General features: G+C 47.6%; 12 protein-coding genes and 3 non-coding genes; 8 read left to right on the top strand and 7 right to left on the bottom strand.

Moving 5' to 3' along the window:
- Positions 1–43: 43 nt before the first annotated feature.
- Positions 44–1,576, bottom strand: CNAG_04822 (deoxyhypusine synthase). XM_012196554.1 has 7 exons: positions 1,321–1,576; positions 1,025–1,251; positions 783–975; positions 500–715; positions 401–445; positions 266–346; positions 44–212 (listed from the first exon to the last, which is right to left on the bottom strand). Exons 1-7 carry the CDS (start codon positions 1,501–1,503, stop codon positions 111–113), a joined length of 1,047 nt encoding a protein of 348 aa, XP_012051944.1. The 5' UTR covers positions 1,504–1,576; the 3' UTR covers positions 44–110.
- A 132-nt stretch (positions 1,577–1,708) lies between these two features.
- On the top strand, positions 1,709–3,290 carry CNAG_04823 (peptidyl-prolyl cis-trans isomerase H). XM_012196553.1 has 9 exons: positions 1,709–1,868; positions 1,961–1,985; positions 2,069–2,110; positions 2,191–2,235; positions 2,294–2,296; positions 2,467–2,599; positions 2,764–2,796; positions 2,903–3,024; positions 3,181–3,290. Exons 1-9 carry the CDS (start codon positions 1,775–1,777, stop codon positions 3,221–3,223), a joined length of 540 nt encoding a protein of 179 aa, XP_012051943.1. The 5' UTR covers positions 1,709–1,774; the 3' UTR covers positions 3,224–3,290.
- Positions 3,190–5,810, bottom strand: CNAG_04824 (mitotic spindle assembly checkpoint protein MAD1). XM_012196840.1 has 6 exons: positions 5,174–5,810; positions 4,939–5,125; positions 4,366–4,886; positions 3,895–4,304; positions 3,533–3,826; positions 3,190–3,463 (listed from the first exon to the last, which is right to left on the bottom strand). The coding sequence occupies exons 1-6, from the start codon at positions 5,763–5,765 to the stop codon at positions 3,428–3,430; spliced, it is 2,040 nt and encodes a 679-aa protein (XP_012052230.1). The 5' UTR covers positions 5,766–5,810; the 3' UTR covers positions 3,190–3,427.
- CNAG_12896 lies at positions 3,916–5,895 on the top strand. Its single transcript, XR_001046188.1, has one exon. It is a non-coding gene; the product is annotated as a hypothetical RNA (non-coding RNA).
- A 49-nt stretch (positions 5,896–5,944) lies between these two features.
- Positions 5,945–8,990, top strand: CNAG_04825 (hypothetical protein). XM_012196552.1 has 7 exons: positions 5,945–6,163; positions 6,220–6,480; positions 6,544–6,676; positions 6,737–6,886; positions 6,950–7,111; positions 7,160–8,884; positions 8,951–8,990. Exons 1-6 carry the CDS (start codon positions 5,976–5,978, stop codon positions 7,391–7,393), a joined length of 1,128 nt encoding a protein of 375 aa, XP_012051942.1. The 5' UTR covers positions 5,945–5,975; the 3' UTR covers positions 7,394–8,884; positions 8,951–8,990.
- CNAG_04826 (homocysteine S-methyltransferase) lies at positions 7,206–9,445 on the bottom strand. XM_012196841.1 has 4 exons: positions 9,301–9,445; positions 8,804–9,255; positions 8,587–8,726; positions 7,206–8,453 (listed from the first exon to the last, which is right to left on the bottom strand). The coding sequence occupies exons 2-4, from the start codon at positions 8,837–8,839 to the stop codon at positions 7,484–7,486; spliced, it is 1,146 nt and encodes a 381-aa protein (XP_012052231.1). The 5' UTR covers positions 8,840–9,255; positions 9,301–9,445; the 3' UTR covers positions 7,206–7,483.
- CNAG_04827 (hypothetical protein) lies at positions 9,072–9,820 on the top strand. XM_012196842.1 has 3 exons: positions 9,072–9,233; positions 9,294–9,425; positions 9,491–9,820. The coding sequence occupies exons 1-3, from the start codon at positions 9,141–9,143 to the stop codon at positions 9,749–9,751; spliced, it is 486 nt and encodes a 161-aa protein (XP_012052232.1). The 5' UTR covers positions 9,072–9,140; the 3' UTR covers positions 9,752–9,820.
- CNAG_04828 (histone H3) lies at positions 9,567–11,063 on the bottom strand. XM_012196843.1 has 6 exons: positions 10,949–11,063; positions 10,859–10,869; positions 10,510–10,555; positions 10,346–10,460; positions 10,144–10,295; positions 9,567–10,090 (listed from the first exon to the last, which is right to left on the bottom strand). Exons 1-6 carry the CDS (start codon positions 10,950–10,952, stop codon positions 10,002–10,004), a joined length of 417 nt encoding a protein of 138 aa, XP_012052233.1. The 5' UTR covers positions 10,953–11,063; the 3' UTR covers positions 9,567–10,001.
- Positions 11,064–11,739: 676 nt separating this feature from the next.
- On the top strand, positions 11,740–12,407 carry CNAG_12895. XR_001046187.1 has 1 exon: positions 11,740–12,407. It is a non-coding gene; the product is annotated as a hypothetical RNA (non-coding RNA).
- Positions 12,408–12,595: 188 nt separating this feature from the next.
- Positions 12,596–14,062, top strand: CNAG_04829 (hypothetical protein). XM_012196844.1 has 4 exons: positions 12,596–13,005; positions 13,077–13,551; positions 13,603–13,671; positions 13,728–14,062. The coding sequence occupies exons 1-4, from the start codon at positions 12,695–12,697 to the stop codon at positions 13,857–13,859; spliced, it is 987 nt and encodes a 328-aa protein (XP_012052234.1). The 5' UTR covers positions 12,596–12,694; the 3' UTR covers positions 13,860–14,062.
- Positions 13,841–14,355, bottom strand: CNAG_04830 (large subunit ribosomal protein L33). XM_012196845.1 has 3 exons: positions 14,272–14,355; positions 14,091–14,197; positions 13,841–14,034 (listed from the first exon to the last, which is right to left on the bottom strand). Exons 1-3 carry the CDS (start codon positions 14,292–14,294, stop codon positions 13,994–13,996), a joined length of 171 nt encoding a protein of 56 aa, XP_012052235.1. The 5' UTR covers positions 14,295–14,355; the 3' UTR covers positions 13,841–13,993.
- A 140-nt stretch (positions 14,356–14,495) lies between these two features.
- Positions 14,496–17,920, top strand: CNAG_04831 (hypothetical protein). Its single transcript, XM_012196846.1, has 7 exons — positions 14,496–15,043; positions 15,097–15,168; positions 15,220–16,663; positions 16,721–16,828; positions 16,876–16,945; positions 17,001–17,260; positions 17,315–17,920. Exons 1-3 carry the CDS (start codon positions 14,855–14,857, stop codon positions 16,648–16,650), a joined length of 1,692 nt encoding a protein of 563 aa, XP_012052236.1. The 5' UTR covers positions 14,496–14,854; the 3' UTR covers positions 16,651–16,663; positions 16,721–16,828; positions 16,876–16,945; positions 17,001–17,260; positions 17,315–17,920.
- CNAG_04832 (RalA-binding protein 1) lies at positions 17,502–21,844 on the bottom strand. XM_012196847.1 has 7 exons: positions 21,730–21,844; positions 21,398–21,586; positions 21,097–21,349; positions 19,611–21,047; positions 18,302–19,553; positions 17,845–18,243; positions 17,502–17,790 (listed from the first exon to the last, which is right to left on the bottom strand). The coding sequence occupies exons 3-7, from the start codon at positions 21,325–21,327 to the stop codon at positions 17,651–17,653; spliced, it is 3,459 nt and encodes a 1,152-aa protein (XP_012052237.1). The 5' UTR covers positions 21,328–21,349; positions 21,398–21,586; positions 21,730–21,844; the 3' UTR covers positions 17,502–17,650.
- Positions 21,845–22,056: 212 nt separating this feature from the next.
- On the bottom strand, positions 22,057–22,136 carry CNAG_10123. The gene has a single exon. It is a non-coding gene; the product is annotated as a tRNA-Arg (tRNA).
- A 52-nt stretch (positions 22,137–22,188) lies between these two features.
- On the top strand, positions 22,189–24,534 carry CNAG_04833 (hypothetical protein). XM_012196848.1 has 7 exons: positions 22,189–22,410; positions 22,466–22,484; positions 22,544–22,651; positions 22,709–22,889; positions 22,944–23,523; positions 23,579–23,973; positions 24,041–24,534. The coding sequence occupies exons 1-7, from the start codon at positions 22,320–22,322 to the stop codon at positions 24,446–24,448; spliced, it is 1,782 nt and encodes a 593-aa protein (XP_012052238.1). The 5' UTR covers positions 22,189–22,319; the 3' UTR covers positions 24,449–24,534.
- The last annotated feature ends 144 nt before the right edge of the window (positions 24,535–24,678 follow it).

The raw sequence follows: 24,678 nt of genomic DNA, 5'->3' as shown, positions 1-24,678 counted from the left end.
AGTCGCGTCGACGTAATAAATCAGAACAGCCGCAGCCAATTTACGCGTCACTTGTCGCAGCGAATGCGGAGACCATGCATACAACAACTATACATCTAATGCATCTACTGCTACACCCCTGTCTGCTCTGCCTTCTCCCCTGCCGCCCAGTGCGCCCTCCCAAACGTCGCAGCCACAACCAACGGGAACACCAACGTCGCATCTGCGTACACCTTTTTCTCCCGATGAGCGTCTATTCTCTAAAAGGAGACAAAAAAGGGCCCACCTTGACACTCTCGGCACCAGCACGAATCTTACCCCATGACACTGCTTCATCAGGTCGAGCACCAGAATCTGATCCGTCGTACTGCGTTTTCTCCATTAGTCCGTGCATCATTCACCTCCAAGACGATTCACCCACCTCCTGGCCGGTGTTGATATACACAGCGTAATCAGCGCCATTCCTCTGCTCTATGATCAGCAAATCCTTCCAGATCGAAAGAAAAGGCGAATTACGCACAAACAACATTGCATTTGCAATTTGGTGCTTGCAAACACCTCCACCAAGGACGATCATACCAGCCTTTTTTGACTTGACGCTCATATCGTTCAGCCGTCTGATATCGGCCACAATATCAATGCTCAGTTGGAGAGGGGATGATTTGTACGTGTGAAAGTAGAGCATATCGCCTAAAGAACCGTCTGTAAGAGCCGGACAGAAAACCGGGATATCATTCTAAAAAAAAACCCCCAATCAATCAGCTTGACCCCAGCCTTTACTGCATGCTTCAATGAGGACATACCTTGTAACACCAATAGTAAACACTATCCTCATTATTAATCTCCTTGCCCAATCGACGGATGACAGAGCTGGGACTCCACTTGACACCTTGTTCTTCCTGCTCCTCGACCATCTTGTCCAAAATGGGCACAACCCAGTCTTCAAATGCACAGTAATTAGAGTTGGGAACGAGCAAATTTCCTATCCTGTTCAGCCTGTAAATCCTTCATTAGCCCTGCCTCCCATATATATATATAAACCTACCCCTTCTTCCTCAACCCCGCCCCATCCAAATGAAAGTCTCCCAAGATCGTCTTTCCCAAACATTTTATAAAATCTTCCTCCACACCCCCGGCCGTTGTCACAAAACAATCCACGAGCCTATTTTGAGCGAGAAACTTGAGGATTTCACGGAGACCTGATGAGATGAGATTGGAGGTATAGCCAATGAAGAGGGTGAGCGGTTCATTCGGGTCGGTACGGCGTTTTCTCTGTTCAGTTTCAAACAAACCCCCATCAGCCTATTTTAAACAAAGAGGTGAGCAGCAGCAAAAACTTGCCATTTCATCGACCACCTGGATAGCCCTAGCCAAACCCGTCGCCTGGAACCCAATCGTCTCGTAACTCTTCAACAATGCCTCGAGGTCGATTGGCTTGTTGAAATCGGGGCCTTTGACGTCTACAGCATCTTCTGGGATTTCTTCTGACGGGAAAATAACGTTCTGGTGTGGGTCGGCGGACATTTTCTTTTTCTTCTTATTTATACGTGTATGTACAAATAAATGTATAACTATTATACAGAAACTTCACTATCTGCTCCGTCGGGTGGATGACCAACTTTTTATCTTTATTTTTACCTTAAGACCCATCCCACATTCTTCCAACGTCATCACTCTTATTCACCTCTTTCCATTCGAACGGGAAAACACTGTTACTTTCAGCCGTATTTCCACCTCCGTTTTTCTACTCGGGTTTAACTTTCTCGCCACGTTTCTTATATACATATAATCACAAATGTCCTCGATCGATCCTCCAGCAGGCCACACGAGGCCTATCGTCTTCTTCGACATCTCCATTGGAGACACTCCCGCCGGCCGTATCAAGATGGGTATGTTTTAAACATTATTTTTATTCCTTTTCCTTTTCCCGGTTATTCTCACCAAGTTTGAGCGGCAGTGGACTGATGATTGATTGATTTAGAGTTGTTTGACGATATTACCCCCAAGTGTGTATCATTTTGCGGTAGTGAATGGGAAGGGGAAGGGGGAGGGACTGAGAGCTGATCATTGTTCCGGTTTGGCATTGTAGGACAGCAGAAAACTTTAGGCAATTATGTACAGGCGAGCACCGGTATGTTCCCTTTTTTCTTTTCAAAATCATATCAATGGATGGAAAGAGGAAGCAGTATTAGCTGACTGCTTGAGCTTTAGAATCAACTCTGTGCCTCAAGGCTATAAGAAGGCTACTTTTCACAGGTAACGCTCATCCCTGCAAAAACCAACTTGCGAAGCTTTACTGACATCTTGATAATAGAGTGTACGCTATATAATCTAATATCTGTAATATCACACGAAATTGAGCTCACTTTATATCTTGTAACCCCCCCCCTCTCTCAAAATTCGACTCTTGTAACCGCTTTGTTTATTTTCAACGAAAACAAAACAAAACGATCATCTTTTCCTGATCGTCTTACACGTGAACCCCAGAATCCCACAATTCATGGTCCAGGGCGGAGACTTTGTCAGAGGGGATGGTACTGGATCATTTTCAATCTATGGCGCGCAGTTTGAAGATGAGAACTTCAAAGTAAAGCATACAGGACCTGGATTGTTGAGTATGGTACGTTTATATATATATATATATATATATATATATATATATATATAATGATTCCCCGTGCCCTTTCCCCATGTGCTTCTCGAGGGAGCGTGAGGGGAGGGGTGATGTGGGAAGGCAAAAATGAGGAAAAGCGTGGCTGATGTGTTTGAACAAACTTTTTACAGGCAAATTCGGGACCGAACACCAATGGATGCCAGGTAAGCTTCCCTCCCATTTCACTCCCCTACCCCGCGCCCACCGCCACGCCCACTCGAAGCAAATTATGATGGGAAAAACTGAAATGTTTTTTTTTGTGGTCCGTAGTTCTTCATTACTACCGCCCCTGCTGAATTCCTTGACGGCAAACACTGCGTCTTTGGCCGAGTCATTGATGGTTTATTGACCGTTAGAAAGATTGAGAACGTCCCCACTGGTGCTAACAACAGGTGAGTCGGCAGTAGTCGGTATTTTTTTTTCTTTATTTTTTACCCGGGTTCTTTTCACTTTTCGAAGGAGTATGTGGGGGAACGGAAAGTAATCCTGGGGCGGTATGAAGATGGCCTGATGGTTCGCAAGCTGACGATGAAAAAAACTTATAACAGACCGAAATTGCAAGTCAGGATAGCAGAGTGCGGGGAGATGTAATCGGGTGTTTTTTTACAAGTTTAAAAGCTGTTTTCACAGAAAGATGTACAAGTAGATACTACAGACGCATTGCTTTGGTTCCCGACATATACATTTGGATTGTAACAGTCTATATCCCAAAGCATGGAGAAAAAAAAAAAGATACCTCCCCATAAACGACGTTTGATTACTTCTCGCACCTTTGACTTTTGCATCTAGTAAATCTCATCCAAGCCCGACATACCCAGCTGCTCGTCCGATCTAACCATCTCATTAGCGGTCTATCCATTTGATTCACATAGTGAAGTCAGGGAAAAAAAAAGAACCTACTGTAGTCTTCTCAAACATCTCCGTTGTCACTTGTGCCAAAAACCCTGGGACACTCTGTCTTTCAACTACCCAAAACTGTCTGCTTTCCTCTAAACTCCTCGCCATCATCCCGCTCATCTGCATCGTACCAAAATGTCCTTCGGAACTTGTAAATTTGATGGTGAGACCATTCTTGCCCTTGGGCGCATACATGCTTGTGAGACGGATGTCGGAGCCGGACTCGTCGAATTTGATTCGCCAGCCGAGGAGAGAATAGACCGCTTCCAGAAATTCTTTAGATTTGTGTGTAAAGATCTGATTGGAAAGGTCGAAAGTTAGTGATGAGTAATTAAAAACCAGGGAAAAAATAAAAGGATACCAACCTCTTTAAGACGCTGGAGACGTTTAGCATGGGCTTTTTCAAGCTCCTCCTTCTCTGTCTTCAGCCTGTCATAACTGCTCCGCGGTACCATTCTTTCATGCGCCGGGACGCCTTCGCCTCGTGCACTTGCATTTGCACCGGCACCGACACCCGCCTGAGACTCGGCCAACAACCCGTCCAGTTCTGCCAACCTCTCTAATAATTCTCCATTCTCGGCTTTCAAGTCCTCTAGCTCTTGCTTCCTTATACCCCATATCTTTTGTGCAGGATTGTTACGAAGTTCAAGGCATCGTTCGTAAGCGGGGTTGAACTCTCCAGAAGCGACACGTTGCATGAGATTGGTGACTTCAGTGTTGAGGGCGGTGTTGGAGGATGTCAGATAGGAAACTGAAGATGATAGGCCTGCAATCTCTGTTTCCAATATTTTTGATTAGTGGATGGGTACGTTGAAGAAGAAGATGACAAGTCTTACCCTCTTCCAACTGAGAGATTTTATCTTGAGCCTTGTCAAGATCCTGGGATTTAACGAGCCCCATACCCTTGGCAATCCGTTCTTCCGCATCGCGAGAATCACGATGTATCTCCTCCAAAGTGGTTTTGTACGACTGCAACAAACTTTCCAGTTCCTTTACTCTTTCGGGGTCACCTGATCCCGCGGAAGGTCCAGGTGTTGCCGCCAGCTGTCGCCTCACCGCCTCAAGCTCCTTTCTCACCAACCCTTCCCTCCGCTCTGCGCTTTCCCTCCCTTCCTTGGCCCACCTCAATTCCCTTTCGGCTTCCGTAGCACGTCGGCTCATTTCGCCTACGGCATCTTTTGAGCTACCTGCAAGGTCGGCAAGACGGGCACGAAGGTCGCGGATAGTAGAATCACGCTGGACGAGTGAGGTTGTTGTTTGAGAGTGGAGGGTGGAGAGGGTGGAAAGACGAGCGCGAAGAGTGGCTATCTCGGATGGTTCGCTAGAGGCAGGATCGGGAAGAATTTGCGTGAGAGAGCTGATAAGCAAGTCAGCGCCACGTCACACCCAAAAGGTGGAGATGAACTCACTCCATATCTCGTCTTGCGCGTTCAAGCTGCTCTTGCAGTACCCGAATTTCCTCATGTAAAGCTCTCTCAATTTCTTTGGCGGCCCGTTCAACGCCATCTATACTCTTCTTTTCGTGCCGGAGAGTGTGAACTTCGGACTTGAGAGCTTCATTCTCTCGCCAAACTGCCGCAAGATTGGCTGATTGTCCTGGGTCCAAGGTCAAAATTGTGATCATAGGAAGATGGGAAGACTTACGCTTGACTTCCTTCTGCAAAGCGTCATCCGTTTTCCTTTCATTGTCTTCAATTCCCTTTCTAGCCCTTTCCTCCTCCAGCTCTACGCTCAAACTCTTCGCCCTGTTCTCCCACACTTTCAAACTATTACGTTCCCTCTCAAGTTCGGCTGTTCTCGCCTGCAGAAGACAAATTTCATTCTGACTTGACTGCGCCAGACTTGTATGCCTGGTCGATAGGATTGTGTGCTGTGAACGAAGCTCTTCCAGACTGTTGGTTAACGCAAGATTCCTTTCTCGAAGCAGAGCCACTTCTCCGGTCAAAACCAGCCTGTCTTCGGCCCACCGTTGCTCCGCCTCTTCCCCTTTCCGTCTCTCTTCCATCTTGGCTTCAAACAGCTCATATCTTTCATTCTTGAGACGCTCGATCTCCAGCCTCTGTTCCTCGACGTGGGCGGCTAGACGAGATTCGCGCTGCTGAAGGGTATGGTTTGTCCGTTCGAGAGAGGTAACGGTGGAAGTGAGGGTCGATAGATGTTTGCGGGAAGATGGAGTGTGAAGATCAGCGTCCGCGGATGATCGTTTCCCAAGTGTGGGAGCCGGGGTTATTGGCATATCGGTTTGTCGATTATAGATGTAGAGTTTATCGCTGTTGTTTTGGAAAGAGGATATGGAGTTGCCGGGGTGTCCTGATCTGTTGTTATTTATTACCTAGGGGACCTCCTTGAGCGACCGTGGGAAGCGGCCATAAGTTGGTCCAAATACTCCAGTCAATACGATCGATGCCGTACATACACACGTATACTTTCAAACCGTCGCCTTTATATGGAATCAACATATGCTATGTCCCATCTACCACCTATCACATCAGCTCCAGCGAAACACCTTCAGCAACCTACGAACAACCCCCCGTACTCGGTCCAAACAGGCCGCAATGTCCACTCCATTACCATTGGCCCTTGGTCCATCGTCTCCACAAAGAAACCCATACTGAACGGCAAAGAGATCGAGGCGTAAGTTCATCTTCTCCTATGAATGATTTTGTGGCTAATGGTAAACCCACTCGAAGTGCTGAGAAATCACTAAATCTCCCTTTACCAGAAATGACATTCGGTAACAACTCGCTTTCTCTTGTATACAATCCTGCAACCCCTTCCCCATTAGACTCGACAGCCGCGTCTAGGCCTACTGCTGTATCTCCGGAAGCGCATATCAGTCTGAGCTTCAAGACATTAGATGCCTTAGCGGGTGTTGCGACAGGAGAAGGCTGGGAAGAGAGAGTTGGAGGTGGTGTGTTGGTTAGTATGGCGGAGAAATGGGGAAAGAACAAGTAAGTATCCCTTTGTCTCTGTTACGCAAGACATTCAAAGTATTGACTATCTGATTGTGATAGATCATGGGCAACCACAGATAACACTTCATTACCCGCTGCCGGAGTATTTGACGTCCCCGTCCCATCTAAACCTGTAAAGCCTCATGATTGGACATATTCCACATGCTACGCTGGGTCAGTTGCTGGGCCGTCTGTTAGTATCTTCCTTGTAGTGACCATTAATTAGCAGTCGCTAACGAAATGATGGTTGTAGACATTCGAACCATCATCAACTCATTCCCTCCCCCTTCCATTATTAGCTCGTCAAGATCCCGTCTTGGATCAAATCTTATATTACGAGGATGTTCCTTTATATGAGGATGAATTGCACGATAACGGCGAATCAATTCTCAACGCTCGTATCGTACGTCCCATACTCAGTCCCCTGGTGGAAACTTTGTTAGCTAATATTTGTTAATCGCAATAGAGAGTTATGCCTCATTCCTTCTTCATCCTTGCGCGTCTCTTTGTCCGCGTCGACAACGTCTTGTTCAGGATTTATGATGTCCGAGTATATCATGCGTTTGGCAGTGACGAAATCATAAGAGAAGTGTCAGGTATGGAAGCAGGTTATGACACCGTAAAGCAGGTATGTTTATCATTGGCATGTCGGGGCACAAACTGATACACCATGCAGTTCCTTGAGAAACCCTCAGACCTCTCTCCCTTCACAAATCCCAACTGGGTATACGGCGTAATGACTCAACTCTCAAACCTTCCTGTTCGTGCCCCGGCTCACAGACGCTCTTCATCATCGAGTAGTCGACATGGCAAACCTTGGCCTGGATTGGGTAAGAAAGTGGGGGTGTTGAAGTTACCGAAGGCAGGTGTGGATGAGATTGGAGAAGGATTGGATAAAGTGCAATTGTAATGTGGCCGACTCGCTTCAAAAACGTCGCGACTAATGTACATAATCAACGAATGGACGCCGTTATGGTCTCAACACTTTTACTATGCATGACTATTGACTGTCTACAAACCTTCTCAATGCACGAATCTCGTCAAAAGACGATTTACAACATCCACCCGCAATAACTCCCTTCCAAATACCCCTCCCTTCCCTTTCTGCTCCTCTTGCTTTTTTCGCCACATCACCAACGACCTCTGCCCATTTCTCAGCATTCTCCGGACTCTGAGGGGTTATAACCCACGCCCTGGTGGTGGTATCATACACCTGCCCACCATCAGGATACATCACCATTTCCACTTTACCAAAAAACTCAAAAGGAAGGTGGGAAGCAAATGACGAGGTGAGGGAATGGAGGTAAGAGGGGTTGGTGCAGTTGATGCCGATTCCGTTGGGGATGGGATCAGGTCCCGAGAAGAGGGCATGGATCACCTGTGGGACGGAAGCGTGTGAGCCATCAGGAAGGAGTTGGGGGTGTTGTCCCATTGGGAAAGGACTGGTTATCCAAAACTTTTTCTCCCACCACAAGTTCATATTATCTCCACCAGAATAGAGGGCAGAAAGTTTTCTCCTCAATATGGCCATTGCCCGCCTGATACCCCGGACTTCATGTAAAACAGGTATTGTCTCAAATGCTATCCACTCCACTTTCCGCCAAGCCGCTTCATCGCGACTGATCGCCTCGAGCTTATCCAAGTGATGATACGCCAGAGCTTGGATAGCTGCTTCCTCATCATCATTAGAGTCGGGAGGGAAAGCGTTGGTAGACGTTGAAGGCCCAAAAGGAGGGGGATAGATACCATCATATTCTTGCCCAGGCTGTAGAGTCGAGCCGTAAGGTCCGAAGGAGAGTACGATTTTGCTATTGTTACTGCCTCTACCGATTCTGTTATGTTCGTTATTGTGAGAAGAGCAAGAGGTGATACAGGAAGCAGCCAGTTTGACCCCTGAGCAGAGGATACGTTCAGCCTCTTCCCTAGGGCAGTGGAGATGATCGCATAGGTTTTGAGGTGTGAGTTGATATCTGTTATCCAACCAAGTTTATTAGTACTTTTAGTATCCAATGATATGAACATGTCGGCGACTCTCCTTCCCCACCTCATCAAGATCCCTACCACATACCCCGCTGGAGATGACAGGAATGATCAAGTACATACGTTGCAGTCTCCACCAAATCCGCACCCGCTTGCACATACCCCTCATGTACTTTACGAATCACATCCGGATTAGTCCTAAGCGCTTCGGATCCCCAAAGAGCAGAGGAGATATCAGCACCCAAAGTCTCGAGGGTTGTCCCCTATCCCACATGATTAGCGCGTGAAGCAGGCAAAAGATAAGATATTGGTGAACTGCGTGAGCGAGGGAAAGACTTGCCATGCCGCCGTCGAGGACTAGTATGTTGGAAGACATGACAACGCGCTTCAAATGGAGTACGCTACTTCAATGTAATCTGATGTATGTGTGACTACTGCAACTGTCGAAAGTCTCGTTAAATCGTTACAGCACGTTAAATCGTTACAGCACATCTGTGTCGTCGACTTCGTTGACATGTATGTGTGCGCAACGAACTCCGTAACATCATGAAAGACAACAACAAGCGAATAATCTTCGGATTTCGCCGCCTATCTTGCAAGATTGTCTTCCTCTCCAGCTTGTACATCAAACCACCTTCTACAGTTGTCATTGAAAACTCAGGAATATATCGCTGGACATGTCGTCCCCTGCCCCGTCCTCCAAGGACCCACTGGAACTGGAATCACTCGATGCCGACTCTTTGTTTGCAGCCCTCACGGGTGTCGAAAAAGTCAGTCTTGTTCCCTCACGCTCTAAAGATCATCAGTCCCTGATCATCCATATCTTACAGGCCATACCTGAATTGTTGATGCAAGTGAAGCCCATATTAACGCAGCTCTCTGGACCCATTGAAGATGGAGATGAAGAGCGTCGAGGGATAGAGGCTAGAGAAGGTGTTGAACAGTATATGTCTTTACTTGACGTGCGTCATTTTCTTCTCTCCGGTCAATCTGAAGTAAAAATAAACTGATGCCCCTGATTCCTCAGAAGATCCAATTTGTGCTTCGTCAAACGGTCTACTACCTTCGTGAAACACGTCCTTCCCCGAACACTTTGAGAGCACCACCAGTTAACTTAATTCCTACGCCCTTTGCCTCAACAATTCCATCATCACCTGGGGAGGGATTAGATGGTCATGCCACGGGACCGGCCGAGCTGGGACTGTACGCGAGTCGGATAGAGGCAAAGGTTTTGAAGGATATGGAGGAGGCTTTGGGGAGCCTTAGGTCAGAGTTGGGCGGGCAGTGATGACTGAGATTGGACTTTGTAATAACTATCATCATTTGTATCACTACTCATGCAGCTTCCTGCGCAACAATTGAGCAAATTAGGAAACTGAAATACATGGCGCATTTGGCACAAGAACAAAATCTCAAGGTTTCAACTCAAATATTTATAAGTAGCGAAAAACGAAGGACAAAATTCGTAATAAAGGATAACCCGAACATGATTTAAGGCAACCTTCCAACACACAGAGCCGAGAAAAAAATAAGACGCCTTAAGACCTCTCGCCTCGGAGACGACGGGCGAGCTGAAGATCCTTGGGCTGGATAGTGACTCGCTTGGCGTGGATAGCGGCCAAGTTGGCTGAGTAATAAGACATCAACATGAGAAAGATGTACGAAGATAAAGCGACTCACTGTCCTCGAAGAGAGAGACGAGGTAAGCCTCAGAAGCTTCCTGAAGGGCGCCAATGGCAGAGGACTGGAAACGCAAATCGGTCTTGAAGTCCTGAGCAATTTCACGAACGAGTCGCTGGAAAGGCAACTTCCTGATCAAAAGCTCTGTAGACCTGTGGACAGAATAAGCTATGATTCACAGATTGCAATATATGCGACTTACTTCTGGTATCGTCGAATTTCTCGGAGAGCGACGGTACCGGGCCTGTACCTATGAGGTTTCTTGACACCACCAGAAACCTGGGAAGGGGCCTGCTTTCGGGCGGCCTTGGTAGCGACTGTACGCAAAGTAAGCTTGGAACGTGGATACATAATAATGGAACGTACGCTGCTTCCTGGGGGCCTTGCCACCGGTGGACTTTCGAGCGGTTTGCTAAGCAGTGGGGTCAGTGAAAATTCTGGAACGAAGATGTTGGTCAAGTGAAGGGCGCGGAAGGTTGGGATGACCCGAGGAGTGAAACGCAAGCCCAAGCTGCGTAAGCACAACAGTTGTGTATCAACTGATTTCCATTACTCCTATGCAGTGTTTGCCTGCGGAGAGCAGATGAACTGAGGGGATGAACTGATAATGGGCATTGTGGTAACCCAAGAGAGGTGAAGACGCGGTGATGTGTATGTTTGGGTGGCGAAAACATCTCTTCCTTCCTTCCTTCCTCCACAATCATGCTCAACTCACCTTTGTTCGGGCTATGCATGCATAAGTCAGTGTTCATCCATAGCATTACACAATCACCCATGCAAATACGCATGTAAAAAAGGTACTTACCCATTATGAAGTGTGTTGAAAGAGCGTTTGTCTAAAGTGATGTCGGGTGGAGATGGAAGTGTAGAGTGAAAAGCGATGTGAATTTAAATTGATGGGGGGATATCTTTTATGCTCTCTTGCTTTGCGGTTATGTGAAACGGATGCATGCATGGGTCACGGCATCGTGTAGTGTCTGCGCGGCTGCTGCTCTGGCTGTTTGCTCTCCTTTTTCCTATAACGCCGCTCACGAACAAACACAGGCTCATCCGCGCGCAGTTCCCGTAAAAGGGCCGAAAATCGATTTATTTGTGTCCCAACGCCGAGTGTGGCGGCTACCAGTAAAATATAAGTGAGGAAAAGAAAATAGAGAAAAAGGTGACGCAACGACTTGAAAAAGAGAATTATTTGTTGAGTTGACGTGTACAGGTCGGAGAAATATGGGGTGCGCGCCGCGGGACTGTGGTGGAGTGAGGAGAGGTAGGGATATTAAGTGACTTGATCAGTTTTGATATCGGAATTTTTCAATCACTTGTTCTCCAAAATATTGACCAGTCTATAGATAAGTGAGACAGCTTCCACAAGCAACTTTTCCAGAACTTTTAATTGACGTATTGCATGATCTATTGGAGGTACGCGTCGACGAGGAAAGCAAAAGCTAACAGTGGCTGAATCAACTTCAAACGCGTCGCAAAAAGCCACATCATCTTCCTATTTAACAAGCTTTCAGATCACGTGGCACTACCACCACCAGCTGCAGCTGCCAGCCGCCTCGCAAAACTTTTTTCTTCTTTTCCTCTTCTTCATCCACATTTCTGGTTCAGGTCGAACGCTTCTTTTGCAAACTATGCAGTAGCCAGACTTCACCCACACACACCACGACGTGCTCTACGAGTGTCGCTGGCTGATTAAGACATGGTCAGGAAGATCTTCACAGCTTTTCCCTTCTAGGTCTGCCACCCCAGGCTTCATATCTTTTGGCGACCTCAACACCATCTCGTGGCTACGAGATCTCTTGGCAGATATATGGCCTCAAAGATTCGGGTACGATACTATGGAAAAAGGCCTCATCGACATCTTTTAACCGAGTCAATATTGACTCAAACAGAGCCTCATCTTGTGAGTGTAACATACATTCTCTATCTTCCCCTTCCCATACCACCGCTACCTACAAGACAGTGCCCGATGCTCCTTTCATGAGTAATCGGGCGATTCCGGTTAAGCGAAGAAGAACGTTACATCACATTTAGAGCCTGCTTCCTCTACTCTTCAATGTCGCTACATACGTGTATGCGAGCGCCAATTTATTCATGTGCTGAGCCCCTTTTGGGCGGCCATGGGTGCGGTGCGAGTAGTGGGGAGGGAGGTGTCATATTGATGTCATATTCCTATCCTTCTGTCATATTTCGATCTTTCCATGTCATTGCTTCATAATAGTCACTTTTATATTTTATGAAGACCATGCACCCATGATCAATCGTCCACTACTGCTCCTTGACTCCACCGGCCAAAGTTAGTCCTGCCGCTTATATGCTTTTTTGCATCTGGAAGTGTGGACCTGTCTCTTCTAAAAGATCAAGATCTCAACACCTGGCCGCAATATGAAGTTCGTGGTGCGCGGTGTAAAGAATCGGACGCGCAGAGTAATAACGATGACTACTAAGGCCTACCCTCCACTTTCACTGACCACTTTTTAAATCCATTGGTGACAGATTGTGTCTATTCATTTTTTCCGTACGGCACGAATCAGGCCTGAAGTCCAGCGTTCCGATGTCTCTTCTCGCCCCAGGTACCCGCTGCTCGTCCTGCACGCTTGTCGACTTCCTTCCTCTCCTGTGCCCATCATGCGATCTTCCATTCTGCCCTAACCACATCTACATCCATCAACCATGCTCCTCTTTAGGTTCAACCTCTTATGATGTAGCTGTCGGGAAGTTGGATAGAGGTAAGAAGACATGCGAGAAGGAAGGCTGTGAGAGGGAGACTATTGAAAGTGTTGCCGGAGTGCCAGGGAGAGACGAAGGAGAGGGGATTGCGAGAGAGGTGAAGTGTGAAGGTTGCGGGGGTGCATTCTGTACATCGTACGTGACTATAAAGCTCCATATGTCTTCAACCATCCATCTGCGGGCTAAACAATGTTCAATTCGCATAGACATCGAGCGCAAACGTCCCACTCATGCCCCGCACCGCTCGTCCACAACGCCCGACACGACGCCTTTCTCGTCCGCCGTTCACAAGCGGAAGACTTAATAGCAAAAAACTTTGCAGGCCACAAAGATCGAGTGGAGAGGAAAATGCCGGCTCAGAGGGATGTAGTGAAGAAACCAAGGATTGAAGAGGAAAGGTTACCGCCAAGTTTGCAGCCAGCCCAATCAGCATCAACAGCATCTCCCGAATTGACACAAGGGGAGGCAAAGGTGGAGAAGAAAATCAAAAGCAAGGCTGAAAAGTTATGGAACATTCATCTTCGCAAAGTACGCTCAACTGCCACATGTTTAGGAGGTGGTGCAAATATTCCAGATGCGGAGAAGGTATTTTTTGAGTGGGGTGTGGATTTGACGGGGGCAAAGGTGAAGGTGTGGAAAGGGAAATGGGATACAAAGCTCGAACGAGCTTGGATAGGGGAGGTCAGCCATTTCAAACGATATTTCGAAGATAAGAACTGAATATGCCGGCAGGATACTCCAATAGGCAAAGTCATGGATTTAATCATCGCACAAAGTAAAACATCCCGTACAGCTGATATTGTAAGCCCGTTCATTTCACCCATGCCAAGCTCTAGTTCACACTTCGACGTTCACAGAAATTTTCCCTCGTACAACTCTATCCCACACCAGATGGTCTGCCTTCATCAAGCTCTTTATCCCCATCACAACCGGCGAAAGCAATAACTCAAGGTGCAGCACTGATACTGGTAAAGGGCGAAATGGTATGATATGCATGGTATATTGCTCCTGAGCTTTGAATCTTCTTCCCTGTCTCCGATGATAGGCCTCGAATTTTGATTTTTTATATATAGGGTATGGGTGATGGGTGATGGTTTGGTGCGGGCGGGATGATTTAAAACAACTATTTTATCTTGGCTTCGGTGAAAAGCACATGCTTTTTCACTGGACGAAAACTTAGCGCAATCCTGTGGACACTGAGCCGTACATAATGCACTCACCAATAGGGTCATACTTGATCTTGGCAAGTTTCTCACCGACCCTAACCCTAGAAGTGGTGTAGAAAGAACCAGTGAGAGCGGTGGAGACAAGCTTCACCAAAATTCGCCTACGCCATCAAATCTCATCAGCATTCTGCTCTGTTATCCTCAAATACCGGGCATCCTCAAAAAGGACACATACCTAGCCTTCGCTTTGGGAGCCATCTTTTTGGATAAGATAGAAGAGTAAAATGGGCTGTTATCAGGCTGTTACGGAAGAGAAGACTCTTGAGCACGGCAGGGCGAGCGGACGATTGGGATTGCCCTTTTCCCGATTTTCTCCATCCCAGATCGGGACACTTCATTATTCCAGCGTCATCACTTTATTTCCCTTTCTCTACTCTTCGATGCCAGAATACTATACGACGTGGGTGACATCCAGTCCCATTTCTCGCACGCACACTTCGGTCACAGTGCGATTTCTCATTGGACTTGTTATCACCATTGAATGTTTTCAGAGGTATCGCGCCATGGACGCCATACTTGCACCAACAAGCGGTGGGACAGCCCTTTGGAGAAGGTAATGAAATCCCCAAACTCCCCCCGAATCAGCACTTCGTTGCATGTTTCTCTTCTCTTCTTCACTTAACTTCTTCCCTTATCTACTACCTTACAGCTACCTCCAGCCCTTAGCTTTCAAGACTTAACAACATTCACAGCAACTATCTATTTTTACTTCACGGCGCTCTACTCTTAATCCCCAACACTTATCCATAACTTTCACTATGCGTGCTTCTCACTCCTCCACTTTTTTCAAGAGCGCCTTTAAAGCTTCTTCTCCTTCCCCCTCACCTGCTATCTCTTCCTGTCCTCTTAAGCTTACCGCCTCCCATTATACGCTTTCCACCATTATCGGCGATGTTAAAAAGATGAAGAAGGCTAGCGTCGTTGTTGTGCTTCAGCTCGATGGTGAGGTGAGTTCTGTTTTTGTTCTCGAACGTGTGTTCGAGGCCGACGCATAGCATAGGATGGAGAGGAGACTTTTCTGAGGGAATTCGGAAGTAATGTGACTGAGGGTGAACCCGTATGGCAAGATAAGGTGAGCTTGGCTAATTCATACCAAACACACTTGATTGCTAAATTTCTGCAGACGTATGAGAAAATCTCAGTTCCTGTCGAGTCAATCATCCCTGGGCAAGTTTCCACTTTCATTACCAACACTACTACTCAAGCTTCAGTTGAGTCAATTCATGGGGTAACCTCCGCTTCTACTTCTACAGAAACCTCGCCCTCGCTCTCAATGATCAACGACCTCGATCACGACCCGTTCCGCACTTCCCCGGTCAAGGTTCAGGTCGTCCGCTCCTATAACTACCTTGGCGTATCGGACAAGCTAAGGTCATTCCCTCCTGTTCACCCTAACAGCATTCACGCCCATATAGAAGTAAATGAGGTCATGAAAGCCTTCATGGACCACTGCAAGCCTAAGCATGCGTTTGGAGCCTCTGAGATCACCGAGTCTACTGTCAGCACCATCACTCACAGCAATGAGGCCAAGACTGCCTCTCAGGTCATTGTTCCAGCGTCTCCCACTACGTCTACTGAAGACGACGACACAGTTGCATTTACCGCGATTCCCGCTGGCACACCAACTGATGGTCACGGGAAGTCGGACTCTATTGACTCTATTTTCACCATGTACCTCGGTATGTCTGACGTCGAACTGTCACTCAGGGATCGATCCACCGCCATTTCTCCGTCATTTGATGAAGCAGACATTACCTCAAGCATTCATCATGATGGCACTACCGAAGAAGGCTTTGCCGTCATTACCACGCCCGAAATCCTTGGCAACGAGATGGCCAACAAGATTTCACCCAAGATTTCTATCGCGTCCAAGGACCATGCCTCATCCGACAATGATAGCTTCACCACTGCCCATGATCTTGCTATTGAGGACAGTCCTGCTTACCCTCTCCCAGCCGTTATGGACTTCTCATCTATAGACACCGCACCCTTGGACCTTTCACTTCCTATTCCCACTTTCCCCGCGGAATCTTACTACTCTAGCAGCTCGGCCATGAGTATCCCTGACATTATCATCACTCCTAACCACTCTACAGACTCGGCAGACCACTTCATTGTCAGAAAGGCTCTGGACGACAAAAAGGACGCATCCTTCAAAAATGCGTTTGTTATTCCCTCAGAACTGTTTGAGAAGAGCGAGAGGAAGTATCCTCTGCCTTCAATCCAAAGGCCTAGGACCACGCAACAATCCACTAGGAATTATAGGCCCATTGAGAAGGTACCCTCGAGGTTTATAGCGGCTCGCCAACGCTATGGACCCAACAATGACAGCGAAGAAGGACCCGACAAGGAATCTCAGGACACTTTCGAGACACCTGCCCTCAATGTTAAACCTAGAATACCATTGGTGCCTTTGCAAGAGGAAGATTTTAAGCCTGTACGACAATCATCCAAGAGCTGCAAGGCCAACAGGATAACTCCCGTCAAATCTTCATCGGCGCGCAATCTGCCCCGAACACTTGTGTTGGCTGATCGTTTCTCTTTGCGCTTCTGAAGTACTACGCTGTGTAAGTCTTGATGTGCCATCTCATCCATGCTTACAGGTTGCTAAGATTCACGTACAGCCTCCAAAAAATCATAAGGTTCAATCTGATATCGGACATGACGTACATACTTTTGTGTACCATTTACAATGCTCTGGTTGCTGGCTACTACTCTGTCGAGCTTGGGCAGTAAGCTGAAACGACATCTTTGAGGAGTTCGCGTTGATAAAGGGCAGATGTCTCATAGTGAACTGTGGCCTCCCGCTTGCCTTGGCCACTTGTGCGCAAGTTATAATCAGGTTTGGTGTAGGTCCGCATCCCTTATCTAAAAGCAAACACTTGCTGATAAGCTTTTAAATAGTGTTGTTATCCAAGGGATCAAATGAAACCCATCAGTTTAGCGAAGGCTCAGAGCGCTCCTGCCTAGCTACAACGGAGTAACCAAATACTTTGGGATTTGGGGTATCGTGACAATGCTAGTGACTGTTTTGCTAGTAACGTCCAACGACAATTTGCAAGTTGTTCAACAGGCTCATGTCCATTATTTACGAAACAAGCTCCCTCGTGTCATCTGTCTTGATGGTCTCGAATCAGTCAGTGGCCGAGCAAGTTTACCTTTCGGTAAGCCATTCAGCTGGTTATCTGCGCTGTCCGACTGTTTATTTGATTTTACAGCTAGCTGAGGTTGAATCCTGACTTCGGTCTTACCCATATTATACTCATCTTATACTTCCATTCCGTTTCACCCTACCTTGTGAGCCCAAACCTCCCTCCGCAATATACTCAACAAGGAACTCGAGGCAGGGAGGATCAGCCGAATCTCCTCTTCTGGGCGTATTGTTTTGGATTCTGAACTTTGAAGGCAAAACACACATATTAAGAATTCATGCTATGCTAGACAAGTTCACAAAGATAGATAACGTAAACAACAACGAAGCCAAAGAAGTCCTCTTCTAAAACATAGGTCCATGCCTCTCCGTCCACAACCTCTAGTCATCTCTTTTCTATATTCTAACCTCGGCTTTGGATCGGCGCTCTCCCTTGGTATCCCGCCACAGGGATAGAAGAAGTAGTAGAGTGGTTGATGTCAGAGGAATGATATTCGCTGGCAAGGTCATCTGATGATGAGACAGATCGAGAATCTTCGTTGCCTATAATTTCATTAGTATAAGTTCCACACAATCTTCATCAATACAGATCCTCACTAGTTTTCAAATGACTTCCACTCAGTCCGAGCATTGCGTCTACTTCTCCGGCCTGACACGATAAACTGCTTCTTTTCCTCTTTACTGTCTCATCCGCATGTTCGAACTGTGCCGATCCCGGCCCGGTATCCTCTTCTGCTCTAGTGTTGAACGTCTCAACTTCATCATCAAAGATTGATCCAAAGTGGGTGATCATTTCTGAGAAGATACCGGCTGGAATACCGAGAGTTGGAGAGAAAACGATGCCGATGTTGCGTAGGGTCATCTTATTAAGAGCAGAATTCTGAACAATGAGGATGAGGTGCGCAACAAGAGCGCGGAGAAGGGCGTAATTGGGCAATGGCAGTTCGGAGACCAGATGAGCCAGCTCGGCGATACGTTCTGAGGGCTCAACAAAGTCTACAAATGCATTAGTTTAATTCTTATTGGAATTCCCTCCGAAAACGGTAGGACTCACCCATTACAGCCAAGAATCGCCCATGGAGCTCCCTCGTCAACAAACTGGTTGGAAGATCCCTTAAAAACGTCTTCAACAACCCCGCAATGGCATGTGGATCCCAGTGTTCATCTGCTACAAGGAGCTTGATATCGCCCTGGTCGTCAAATTTTTCCTTCAAACCCTTGATGACCGCCGAGCTCCCGCTAAGACGGTAAATACCTTCCTCATCTTCCGCCTTCTTCGCTTCAAGGTATTCAATACATCTAAACACAATCGCAGGTAGACCGGCAACGTTTGCTACGGCGATTGAGTCGGTGAGGGGTACGCCGAAGACGGGCTTTATAGCTTTTTCTGTTGACCTGCCAAACCCCCAGAATCCACGGCTCTTAGCTTTCCTGTCCCTCTCCTTCTCTACTATGGGGCTAGTGACTCCAAGGCTAAGAGTTGATGGGGTGTTCAAAAAGTTGTGAGGGGGCAGGGAAACGGATGGTCGGCCAGGCATGATGCTTTGGCGTTTGTTAGCGCGAGATGCAGGTTCGGAGAATTGAGGCGGAGCTTCGGAGGAAGGGGAGATACCCTGCACGACGCTGGAATCACTTCCCCATGGTTGTCTGTGATTCTGCACGGGTCCAGACGGTTTGCGGGACGGCAATTGTTGGGAGGAGACGCTTTCTTCAATTGGGGATTGTACAACCTGTGGAGTGAACGACTGAGTGGCAGAGTATGCCACAGATGACTGGCTTTGCGCGGGTAGTTGACTTTCCATGTTATTATATATACTAGGCGAAGGCGCATCACTAAATTTGGAATCCTTTGACATACTCGAAAGGGGCCGGGAAGAAGTGACGATTACGTCTTTGCCCTGTTTTAGCAATTGACTGGGTTTGCGTCTCAAACCTGATATGGCCTGATTTTGAGTTGTTGCAGTAGTAGTAGCTGGTACTGCAGAGGGTTGTGACGCAGGAATTGGGGCAGGAGCGACGTCGAGTGCCAAAGCAGAGGTGGGGGCAGACGCTGTTGCTGTAGGAACAGGTTGAGTTGAGGACATGGCCTTGGGGTCCACATGCTTCACCAAGATATCAACCCATCGATCCCTTTCCATATCGCTCTCTGCACACAAAATGTGTCGGTGCGAGGTTCCTTTTTTACCTGCTTCAATAATGAGGAAGGCGTGGCGGAGATGTCGTTCATCTGATGAGTCAACTGGGCGGTTTTGACGACCGATTTGGGCGTTAGTGATGACAATGGAGCCTAGATGATTTCCTCCTCGCTGAGAACAATAGTTAGCTCATTCACAACAGTGATAGTCGGATGGGAAAGGACTTACAGACTCGTAATACTTCATGACCGGCCCATCCAACACAAAATACCTCGTCTTCCATCCTCCAAAGTTCTTCCCTTTCTTCGTCAAATACCCTTCTTTCCTCGCATCATTCTTCTTTGCCTGTACAGGGTCGGTGCTCAAAAAATGACACAAGTCCGACTTGTCGCTAATGGGTGCTACCAATAGACTTTGCAAATACGCCTCCAAAGCCGTTTTGCGCTGATCAATCTTGCTAGGCGCAAAATCTTTCCAAGACTTGCTCTCCGGTAAGGGGGTTACAATCTGTTTCCATTCCTTTCGACTCCTGTTCGCTGTGACTTTGATCTTGGCGTCTAGGTCAATAAAGGCTGTAAACAATTTGGCCACGTTCCATGTTATAGGCTGGGCATTGGGAGGGCGTAAAGTTATCTCCACGATGAAACAGAGGACTTCACGGCCGGAGGCGTTGGGGAAGACTGTACTGCTGGGAATAGTAATCCGAGCATGAGGAAGGAGCGAGGGCGAAAGCGGTCGGGTGGATGATGTTGGTAGTCGAGGCGGTTCCGCGGAGTAGGATTGTTGACGTTTAGGTTGAGGTGTCTGGTCAATGGATTGACGGAGGGTGGTTTCACGAGTGAGCGGAATAGATATAGAGGAGTCTATAGAGGGTCGCGGAGCGTTGTCCAATGTAAAGCTAGAGACCAACGTCGTTTCCGATACAGAAAAACTAGGAGACATTGTTTCTGACCGAACAGATTGGGAAGGGGATTGGAGAGGTACAGAAACGGAGACAGGAATAGGGCTAGGGAGTTTTTCTACGGATTCGATCGAATGTTCCCGTGTGGTCGATTGAAGAATCGTAGGTCGCGCTGGACTCTGGGTCAAAGGAGATGATGCAGCCAAGGAAGCAGCCAAAGCCCTGGAGGACGGGGGAGGTACGACACCACCTTCTTCTCTGCCCGTCATTCTTGGACTGGTCGCAAGTAGTGGTGAGGGCTCCGCGCTATGGAAAGGAGTTGATAGAGAGTGAATAGAATGGGATGTGCTTTGAGGAGAGTCGGTAAAGGGCATCGACAAGGAGGAATCTGGAGGAAGACCGATATGGCTTTCTCTTCTCAGCTTGCGATCCGGTATGGCAGAGGGCAACAGTCCTGTAGGCTGCAGCTCCTTGGGGGAACCCAATCCCGGTCCTTCTTCCTTACTCTCAGCAATGACGGGTACATCCTCTCGATCAGAATGATTCCCCCTAATCTGAGGAACGTTAGCGCTGATACCTAATCCCGTTACGCTTGAAAAGGAATTGAGCTTTTTGAGAGGCCCCACGGGCTCCAATCCAGCTGCTATCAAGCGAGAATTGGCACGCTCTCGATCTTGCCGAAGGCGGTCGTTATCAGAAGCGAATTGAGCACATTGAGATCGTTGTTTCTCAATAAGCTTCCAGAGCTGGGTATTTTGAGAGAGCTAGATTATTGTTAGATATTGATTTTTGCTTGCAAGAAGAGTGGCGCACAAGGTTATTTCTGTCCGATACAACACTTTCCAGCGCCTTTTTCAAATCTCCGCTATGTAACCTTATCACACCTTCAAAATCTAACATCCCTGTGGACGCTCTGGGACTCGATCTTGGACTGTTACCTGTTTTTGGAGAGTTTGTTGGCGACGCCCGAGAGTGAGATTTGGGTGAGATGTGAGGATAGGCAGATGGACGGTTGAGATGAGGTGGGAGAGGTGAAGCAGACATGTTGGATTGATTAACGTTATATCTGCGAGGAATTAGAGAGTGCAACAGAGTTGAAAACAAAGAGCCATACCCTTAGAACATAGTCTCGTAGGTCAACGCGAAAAACAAAATCTTTCGCTGCGGTAAAGAACAAACACTCGGAAGTGGAATGAGATTATCGCAGATCACTGCAGAAGATTGGCAGTGGTTCTTGTTGGAGCTTTTGCGTCGGTGCCGTAGAAAGAAGAAACAGACAACGATGAAAAACAGGCGTCTGGAACTACAACATGCGACATATTAGTCTTGTTATTACGGTACGGCCAAACAAACAAGATGCCGGCCCAGGATTGATTTGGCCGTCGATTGATGGTACCGGATGGAGATAACAAAACGAGCGACAGAGGCCCAAACGAGAGCACTCACCAATGTAAGCAGCAGCAGTCCCTTGGTGGGCCGGGTGCTATTGCAACAGGAAGAATGTGCAGACGATGAAAGAACGGAGAATGGAGATGTATTGAGGAGTCAGGGTGTATCGTCTCACAACAGATTAAATTATCCAACAGACACAAATAAACGACCAGGAGACGCGTCTTTGCGCGTACGTAACTCTATAAATATATCCGTATGCATTCATGCACTCTTTATGCACAATCTGCTGTATACAACTATGGCACTGCAGATGACATCCATCGAAAAAGCATGCACTTGAAGGAGGCGCTAAAAGGTAGCAGGTAAAAAGTTCAAAAAGAAAATTCGCAATGGGGTTCGAACCCATGATCTTCGCCGAACCACCACCGGAAAGCGATATGCTACCACTGCACCATGCGAACGAATCAACTCAGGAACAGTATTAGGGCATTATGTTCTTGTCACAAGTGCACATCGTTCCGAATGCGAGTTCCTCACACGACAGTACGTCATGGATGGGAGAAGGAAGTACTTCTTAACCAAAGGGGTATAACTAAACCTCGACATCTCATTGCTGGCTTTGATCCTTGTCTAACCCATACATCATGTCCTTCGACTACATTCGCAAGCTCGTCTCTGGTAACAAGGCCAGATTTATAGATCCCGAAGCGGCTGTTAATCTCGATCTCGTCTATGGTGAGTTCTTTTTAAGTTGTCTCATCCTCGTACACAGCTGAACCGGGATTTCAAGTGACCGACAGGATCATCATGTTCGTATATGCTTAACATCCTTTTTGTTTCATAAGCCCACTGCTAAGTCAAAGCCTAGTATGGGATACCCAGCAACGGGGGTTGCGGCGCTGTATCGTAACAAACGTCGAGACGTTCTCAAGTTTATAACATCACGACATGGCGAGAAGTGGTGGATTTGGAACTTGTCCGTAAACTCAGCCCTGATTTCTGCTTGCCGCTGAGCTGATTGCCGATGTTGAAGGTGTCCGCTGTATGAGAATGCTTATTCTCCTGAAAGCATGCACAATCGTGTATCGAGATACCCGTTCCCAGACCACCACCCTCCACCATTACCTCTCTTGCCATTAGCCGTCAGGGAGATGACTGCGTGGCTGGAAGGGGATGAGGAAAGGGTTGCTATTATTCATTGTAAAGCCGGAAAAGTGAGCCGTCTCGAGGCCGCTGCGGTTAGCCTATAGAAAGCTGACCAGGTACAGGGCCGATCTGGTACGCTCTTGTGTTCATATCTCCTCTCATTACCCGAGCTTCCTCCGCCTCCAGAGCTTGACCGTTCTTACTCTTACAAAGAGTTAGCTAAAAGATTGGCACAAAGAGAAAAACAGAAAGCCCATAGTCAAGGGCAGAATGCGTCTTCCTCTGATGTTGGTGCCGACGATAGGGAAGGGTGGGTGTTCATCGGAGGTGGCAAAGAAGCTGCAACGTTGCAAGTTGATGTTGATCCTTCTGTGGAACGAGGAGGCACTTTGACACCTGCGAGATCAGAGAGGATTCAAGTTGGCCCAGTGGTAAAGGGCAATGACCATGAAGACGATAATGATACCGCCAGCTCCTTCTCTTCCACCACAACCATATCCCGGCCTTCTCCACCCCCCTCAGAACGTATCGGACTCCAAACTACGCCTCCTTACGACCCTATTGATATCGGAGATGAACGTCCAGCGGGGCAGAAGGGTCAAGAAGATCGAGCGGATGGGAGGGTGGATGAAGTGTTCAAGCTGCATTCGAGCAGGAGAATGAAACCTACTAGTACAGGACGTGGCGTCTCTATCCCTAGTCGTAAGTGTTGTAGTGATTTTTTCTGTATATTTAATGTGTGCTGATGATCCAGTAGAACGTCGATGGTGTAGATATATCAACCTCTTATTCACCAACCAAGCACCTCCATCTTACGTCTCCCTTACTCCCAGACACTTGCGCCTCCTCTCCGTTACTCTGCTTCTCACCCCTCCATCCGGCTGGCAGAAACCTCTCGCATCTCTCTTGGTCGGTTCGGGCGGTACAGGACAGGGCAAGGCTTGGGCTTCGGTGGCGAGGTACGACGATGACTACGTAAAAGAGTTGCAAAATAGGGGAGGAACAGGCGAAGGGGTGGGCGGGGAAATTACCTGGGGTGGTGTCGCAGGGGATGGGAGGTTTGATACACACAAAATGTTTAGAAGTTTTGGAAAGATGGTGCCTGCTGATGTAAGTGAGGATGTAGTTGCGGTTCTACCAAAAGATCATCAAGTAAGTCTCCCTGCCTGTGTTCTTCTTGCATCTCCCAAAGTACATGCTGAGCATATTCTCCAAACAGAATTATGTAGTACATCATCTCGCACCTAATCACTCTCACCTCACGCTTGATCGTTCGCGCGAATTCCGACTGAAGTTCCACCTTGGCAACCTGCCGCTTGGCTGGACTTGGCTCATCCCTGCTTTCCACCTCCCAGAACCTTCTTCTTCGCCTAGTAGTGAAGCAGAAGGAGGAGCAGGAGCAGCGAAAAGGGTACATACCCTCTCTTTCCCTCGTTCCCAAGTCGACTTCCCTCTCGGTCCAGGGGTGGCCCTACACCAAATCCTTGTCAGGTTTGAAGAAGTTGCTGAGGACAGCGTGGGCGGGGCTGATGAGATACCTCCAAGATTAATGAATGATGAGGAAGAAAAGAGGGAAGGGGTAGAGGATGATAGCAAGGAGGATAAGGTGAGAGAGGAGGGAGAGTAATGTGTAGTTGGTTTGTACGTGATTGTTGTAGGACAATTTGTCATTTATTATACATGAGTATGTAGCATATTCGTACATAAGTCATATCTTCAGGGGTTGGATCGAAAGAGGGTGTGAGAAAGGAGGAGGAACGAAGCGTTCGTTCATCAGACGGGGCAGCCATGGACAACTGCTTAAGGAACATCATTAACTGATTGCTCCGACATACAACATACAAGATCGTCTACGTC

Source organism: Cryptococcus neoformans, chromosome 10, assembly GCF_000149245.1.
Source record: "Cryptococcus neoformans var. grubii H99 chromosome 10, complete sequence".
Taxonomy (NCBI): Eukaryota; Fungi; Basidiomycota; class Tremellomycetes; order Tremellales; family Cryptococcaceae; genus Cryptococcus; species Cryptococcus neoformans.
Note: the sequence above shows the minus strand (reverse complement) of the source record. Positions and strands in the feature narration are given on the sequence as shown.

Excerpts from the sequence above, each read along its gene's own strand:
- CNAG_04822 (XM_012196554.1), bottom strand. The coding sequence starts at position 1,503 with ATGTCCGCCGACCCACACCAGAACGTTATTTTCCCGTCAGAAGAAATC. Across the intron at positions 976-1,024 it reads GCGGGGTTGAGGAAGAAGGG|GCTGAACAGGATAGGAAATT; the intron begins GTAGGTTTATAT and ends AAGGATTTACAG. Across the intron at positions 446-499 it reads TTGCAAATGCAATGTTGTTT|AGGAATGGCGCTGATTACGC; the intron begins GTGCGTAATTCG and ends ATCATAGAGCAG.
- CNAG_04823 (XM_012196553.1), top strand. The coding sequence starts at position 1,775 with ATGTCCTCGATCGATCCTCCAGCAGGCCACACGAGGCCTATCGTCTTC. Across the intron at positions 2,600-2,763 it reads GACCTGGATTGTTGAGTATG|GCAAATTCGGGACCGAACAC; the intron begins GTACGTTTATAT and ends AACTTTTTACAG. Across the intron at positions 3,025-3,180 it reads CCCACTGGTGCTAACAACAG|ACCGAAATTGCAAGTCAGGA; the intron begins GTGAGTCGGCAG and ends AACTTATAACAG.
- CNAG_04824 (XM_012196840.1), bottom strand. The coding sequence starts at position 5,765 with ATGCCAATAACCCCGGCTCCCACACTTGGGAAACGATCATCCGCGGAC. Across the intron at positions 5,126-5,173 it reads TTTGCAGAAGGAAGTCAAGC|GACAATCAGCCAATCTTGCG; the intron begins GTAAGTCTTCCC and ends CCTTGGACCCAG. Across the intron at positions 3,827-3,894 it reads GTCTCCAGCGTCTTAAAGAG|ATCTTTACACACAAATCTAA; the intron begins GTTGGTATCCTT and ends CTTTCCAATCAG.
- CNAG_04825 (XM_012196552.1), top strand. The coding sequence starts at position 5,976 with ATGGAATCAACATATGCTATGTCCCATCTACCACCTATCACATCAGCT. Across the intron at positions 6,677-6,736 it reads GGTCAGTTGCTGGGCCGTCT|ACATTCGAACCATCATCAAC; the intron begins GTTAGTATCTTC and ends TGATGGTTGTAG. Across the intron at positions 7,112-7,159 it reads GTTATGACACCGTAAAGCAG|TTCCTTGAGAAACCCTCAGA; the intron begins GTATGTTTATCA and ends TACACCATGCAG.
- CNAG_04826 (XM_012196841.1), bottom strand. The coding sequence starts at position 8,839 with ATGTCTTCCAACATACTAGTCCTCGACGGCGGCATG. Across the intron at positions 8,727-8,803 it reads TAGTCCTCGACGGCGGCATG|GGGACAACCCTCGAGACTTT; the intron begins GCAAGTCTTTCC and ends CATGTGGGATAG. Across the intron at positions 8,454-8,586 it reads GATTTGGTGGAGACTGCAAC|ATATCAACTCACACCTCAAA; the intron begins GTATGTACTTGA and ends GTTGGATAACAG.
- CNAG_04827 (XM_012196842.1), top strand. The coding sequence starts at position 9,141 with ATGTCGTCCCCTGCCCCGTCCTCCAAGGACCCACTGGAACTGGAATCA. Across the intron at positions 9,234-9,293 it reads CCCTCACGGGTGTCGAAAAA|GCCATACCTGAATTGTTGAT; the intron begins GTCAGTCTTGTT and ends CATATCTTACAG. Across the intron at positions 9,426-9,490 it reads AGTATATGTCTTTACTTGAC|AAGATCCAATTTGTGCTTCG; the intron begins GTGCGTCATTTT and ends CTGATTCCTCAG.
- CNAG_04828 (XM_012196843.1), bottom strand. Across the intron at positions 10,461-10,509 it reads CAAGGCCCCCAGGAAGCAGC|TCGCTACCAAGGCCGCCCGA; the intron begins GTACGTTCCATT and ends CTTTGCGTACAG. Across the intron at positions 10,296-10,345 it reads GAAATTCGACGATACCAGAA|GTCTACAGAGCTTTTGATCA; the intron begins GTAAGTCGCATA and ends TTCTGTCCACAG.
- CNAG_04829 (XM_012196844.1), top strand. The coding sequence starts at position 12,695 with ATGTCTCTTCTCGCCCCAGGTACCCGCTGCTCGTCCTGCACGCTTGTC. Across the intron at positions 13,006-13,076 it reads GGGGGTGCATTCTGTACATC|ACATCGAGCGCAAACGTCCC; the intron begins GTACGTGACTAT and ends CAATTCGCATAG. Across the intron at positions 13,552-13,602 it reads AACGAGCTTGGATAGGGGAG|GATACTCCAATAGGCAAAGT; the intron begins GTCAGCCATTTC and ends ATATGCCGGCAG.
- CNAG_04830 (XM_012196845.1), bottom strand. The coding sequence starts at position 14,294 with ATGGCTCCCAAAGCGAAGGCTAG. Across the intron at positions 14,198-14,271 it reads GCTCCCAAAGCGAAGGCTAG|GCGAATTTTGGTGAAGCTTG; the intron begins GTATGTGTCCTT and ends TTGATGGCGTAG. Across the intron at positions 14,035-14,090 it reads GATCAAGTATGACCCTATTG|TGAAAAAGCATGTGCTTTTC; the intron begins GTGAGTGCATTA and ends GTTTTCGTCCAG.
- CNAG_04831 (XM_012196846.1), top strand. The coding sequence starts at position 14,855 with ATGCGTGCTTCTCACTCCTCCACTTTTTTCAAGAGCGCCTTTAAAGCT. Across the intron at positions 15,044-15,096 it reads TGCTTCAGCTCGATGGTGAG|GATGGAGAGGAGACTTTTCT; the intron begins GTGAGTTCTGTT and ends CGCATAGCATAG. Across the intron at positions 15,169-15,219 it reads AACCCGTATGGCAAGATAAG|ACGTATGAGAAAATCTCAGT; the intron begins GTGAGCTTGGCT and ends AAATTTCTGCAG.
- CNAG_04832 (XM_012196847.1), bottom strand. The coding sequence starts at position 21,327 with ATGTCTGCTTCACCTCTCCCACCTCATCTCAACCGTCCATCTGCCTAT. Across the intron at positions 21,048-21,096 it reads TATCGGACAGAAATAACCTT|CTCTCTCAAAATACCCAGCT; the intron begins GTGCGCCACTCT and ends ACAATAATCTAG. Across the intron at positions 17,791-17,844 it reads TGGAAGTCATTTGAAAACTA|GCAACGAAGATTCTCGATCT; the intron begins GTGAGGATCTGT and ends ATGAAATTATAG.
- CNAG_04833 (XM_012196848.1), top strand. The coding sequence starts at position 22,320 with ATGTCCTTCGACTACATTCGCAAGCTCGTCTCTGGTAACAAGGCCAGA. Across the intron at positions 22,652-22,708 it reads AAGTGGTGGATTTGGAACTT|GTGTCCGCTGTATGAGAATG; the intron begins GTCCGTAAACTC and ends CCGATGTTGAAG. Across the intron at positions 23,524-23,578 it reads TGGCGTCTCTATCCCTAGTC|AACGTCGATGGTGTAGATAT; the intron begins GTAAGTGTTGTA and ends ATGATCCAGTAG.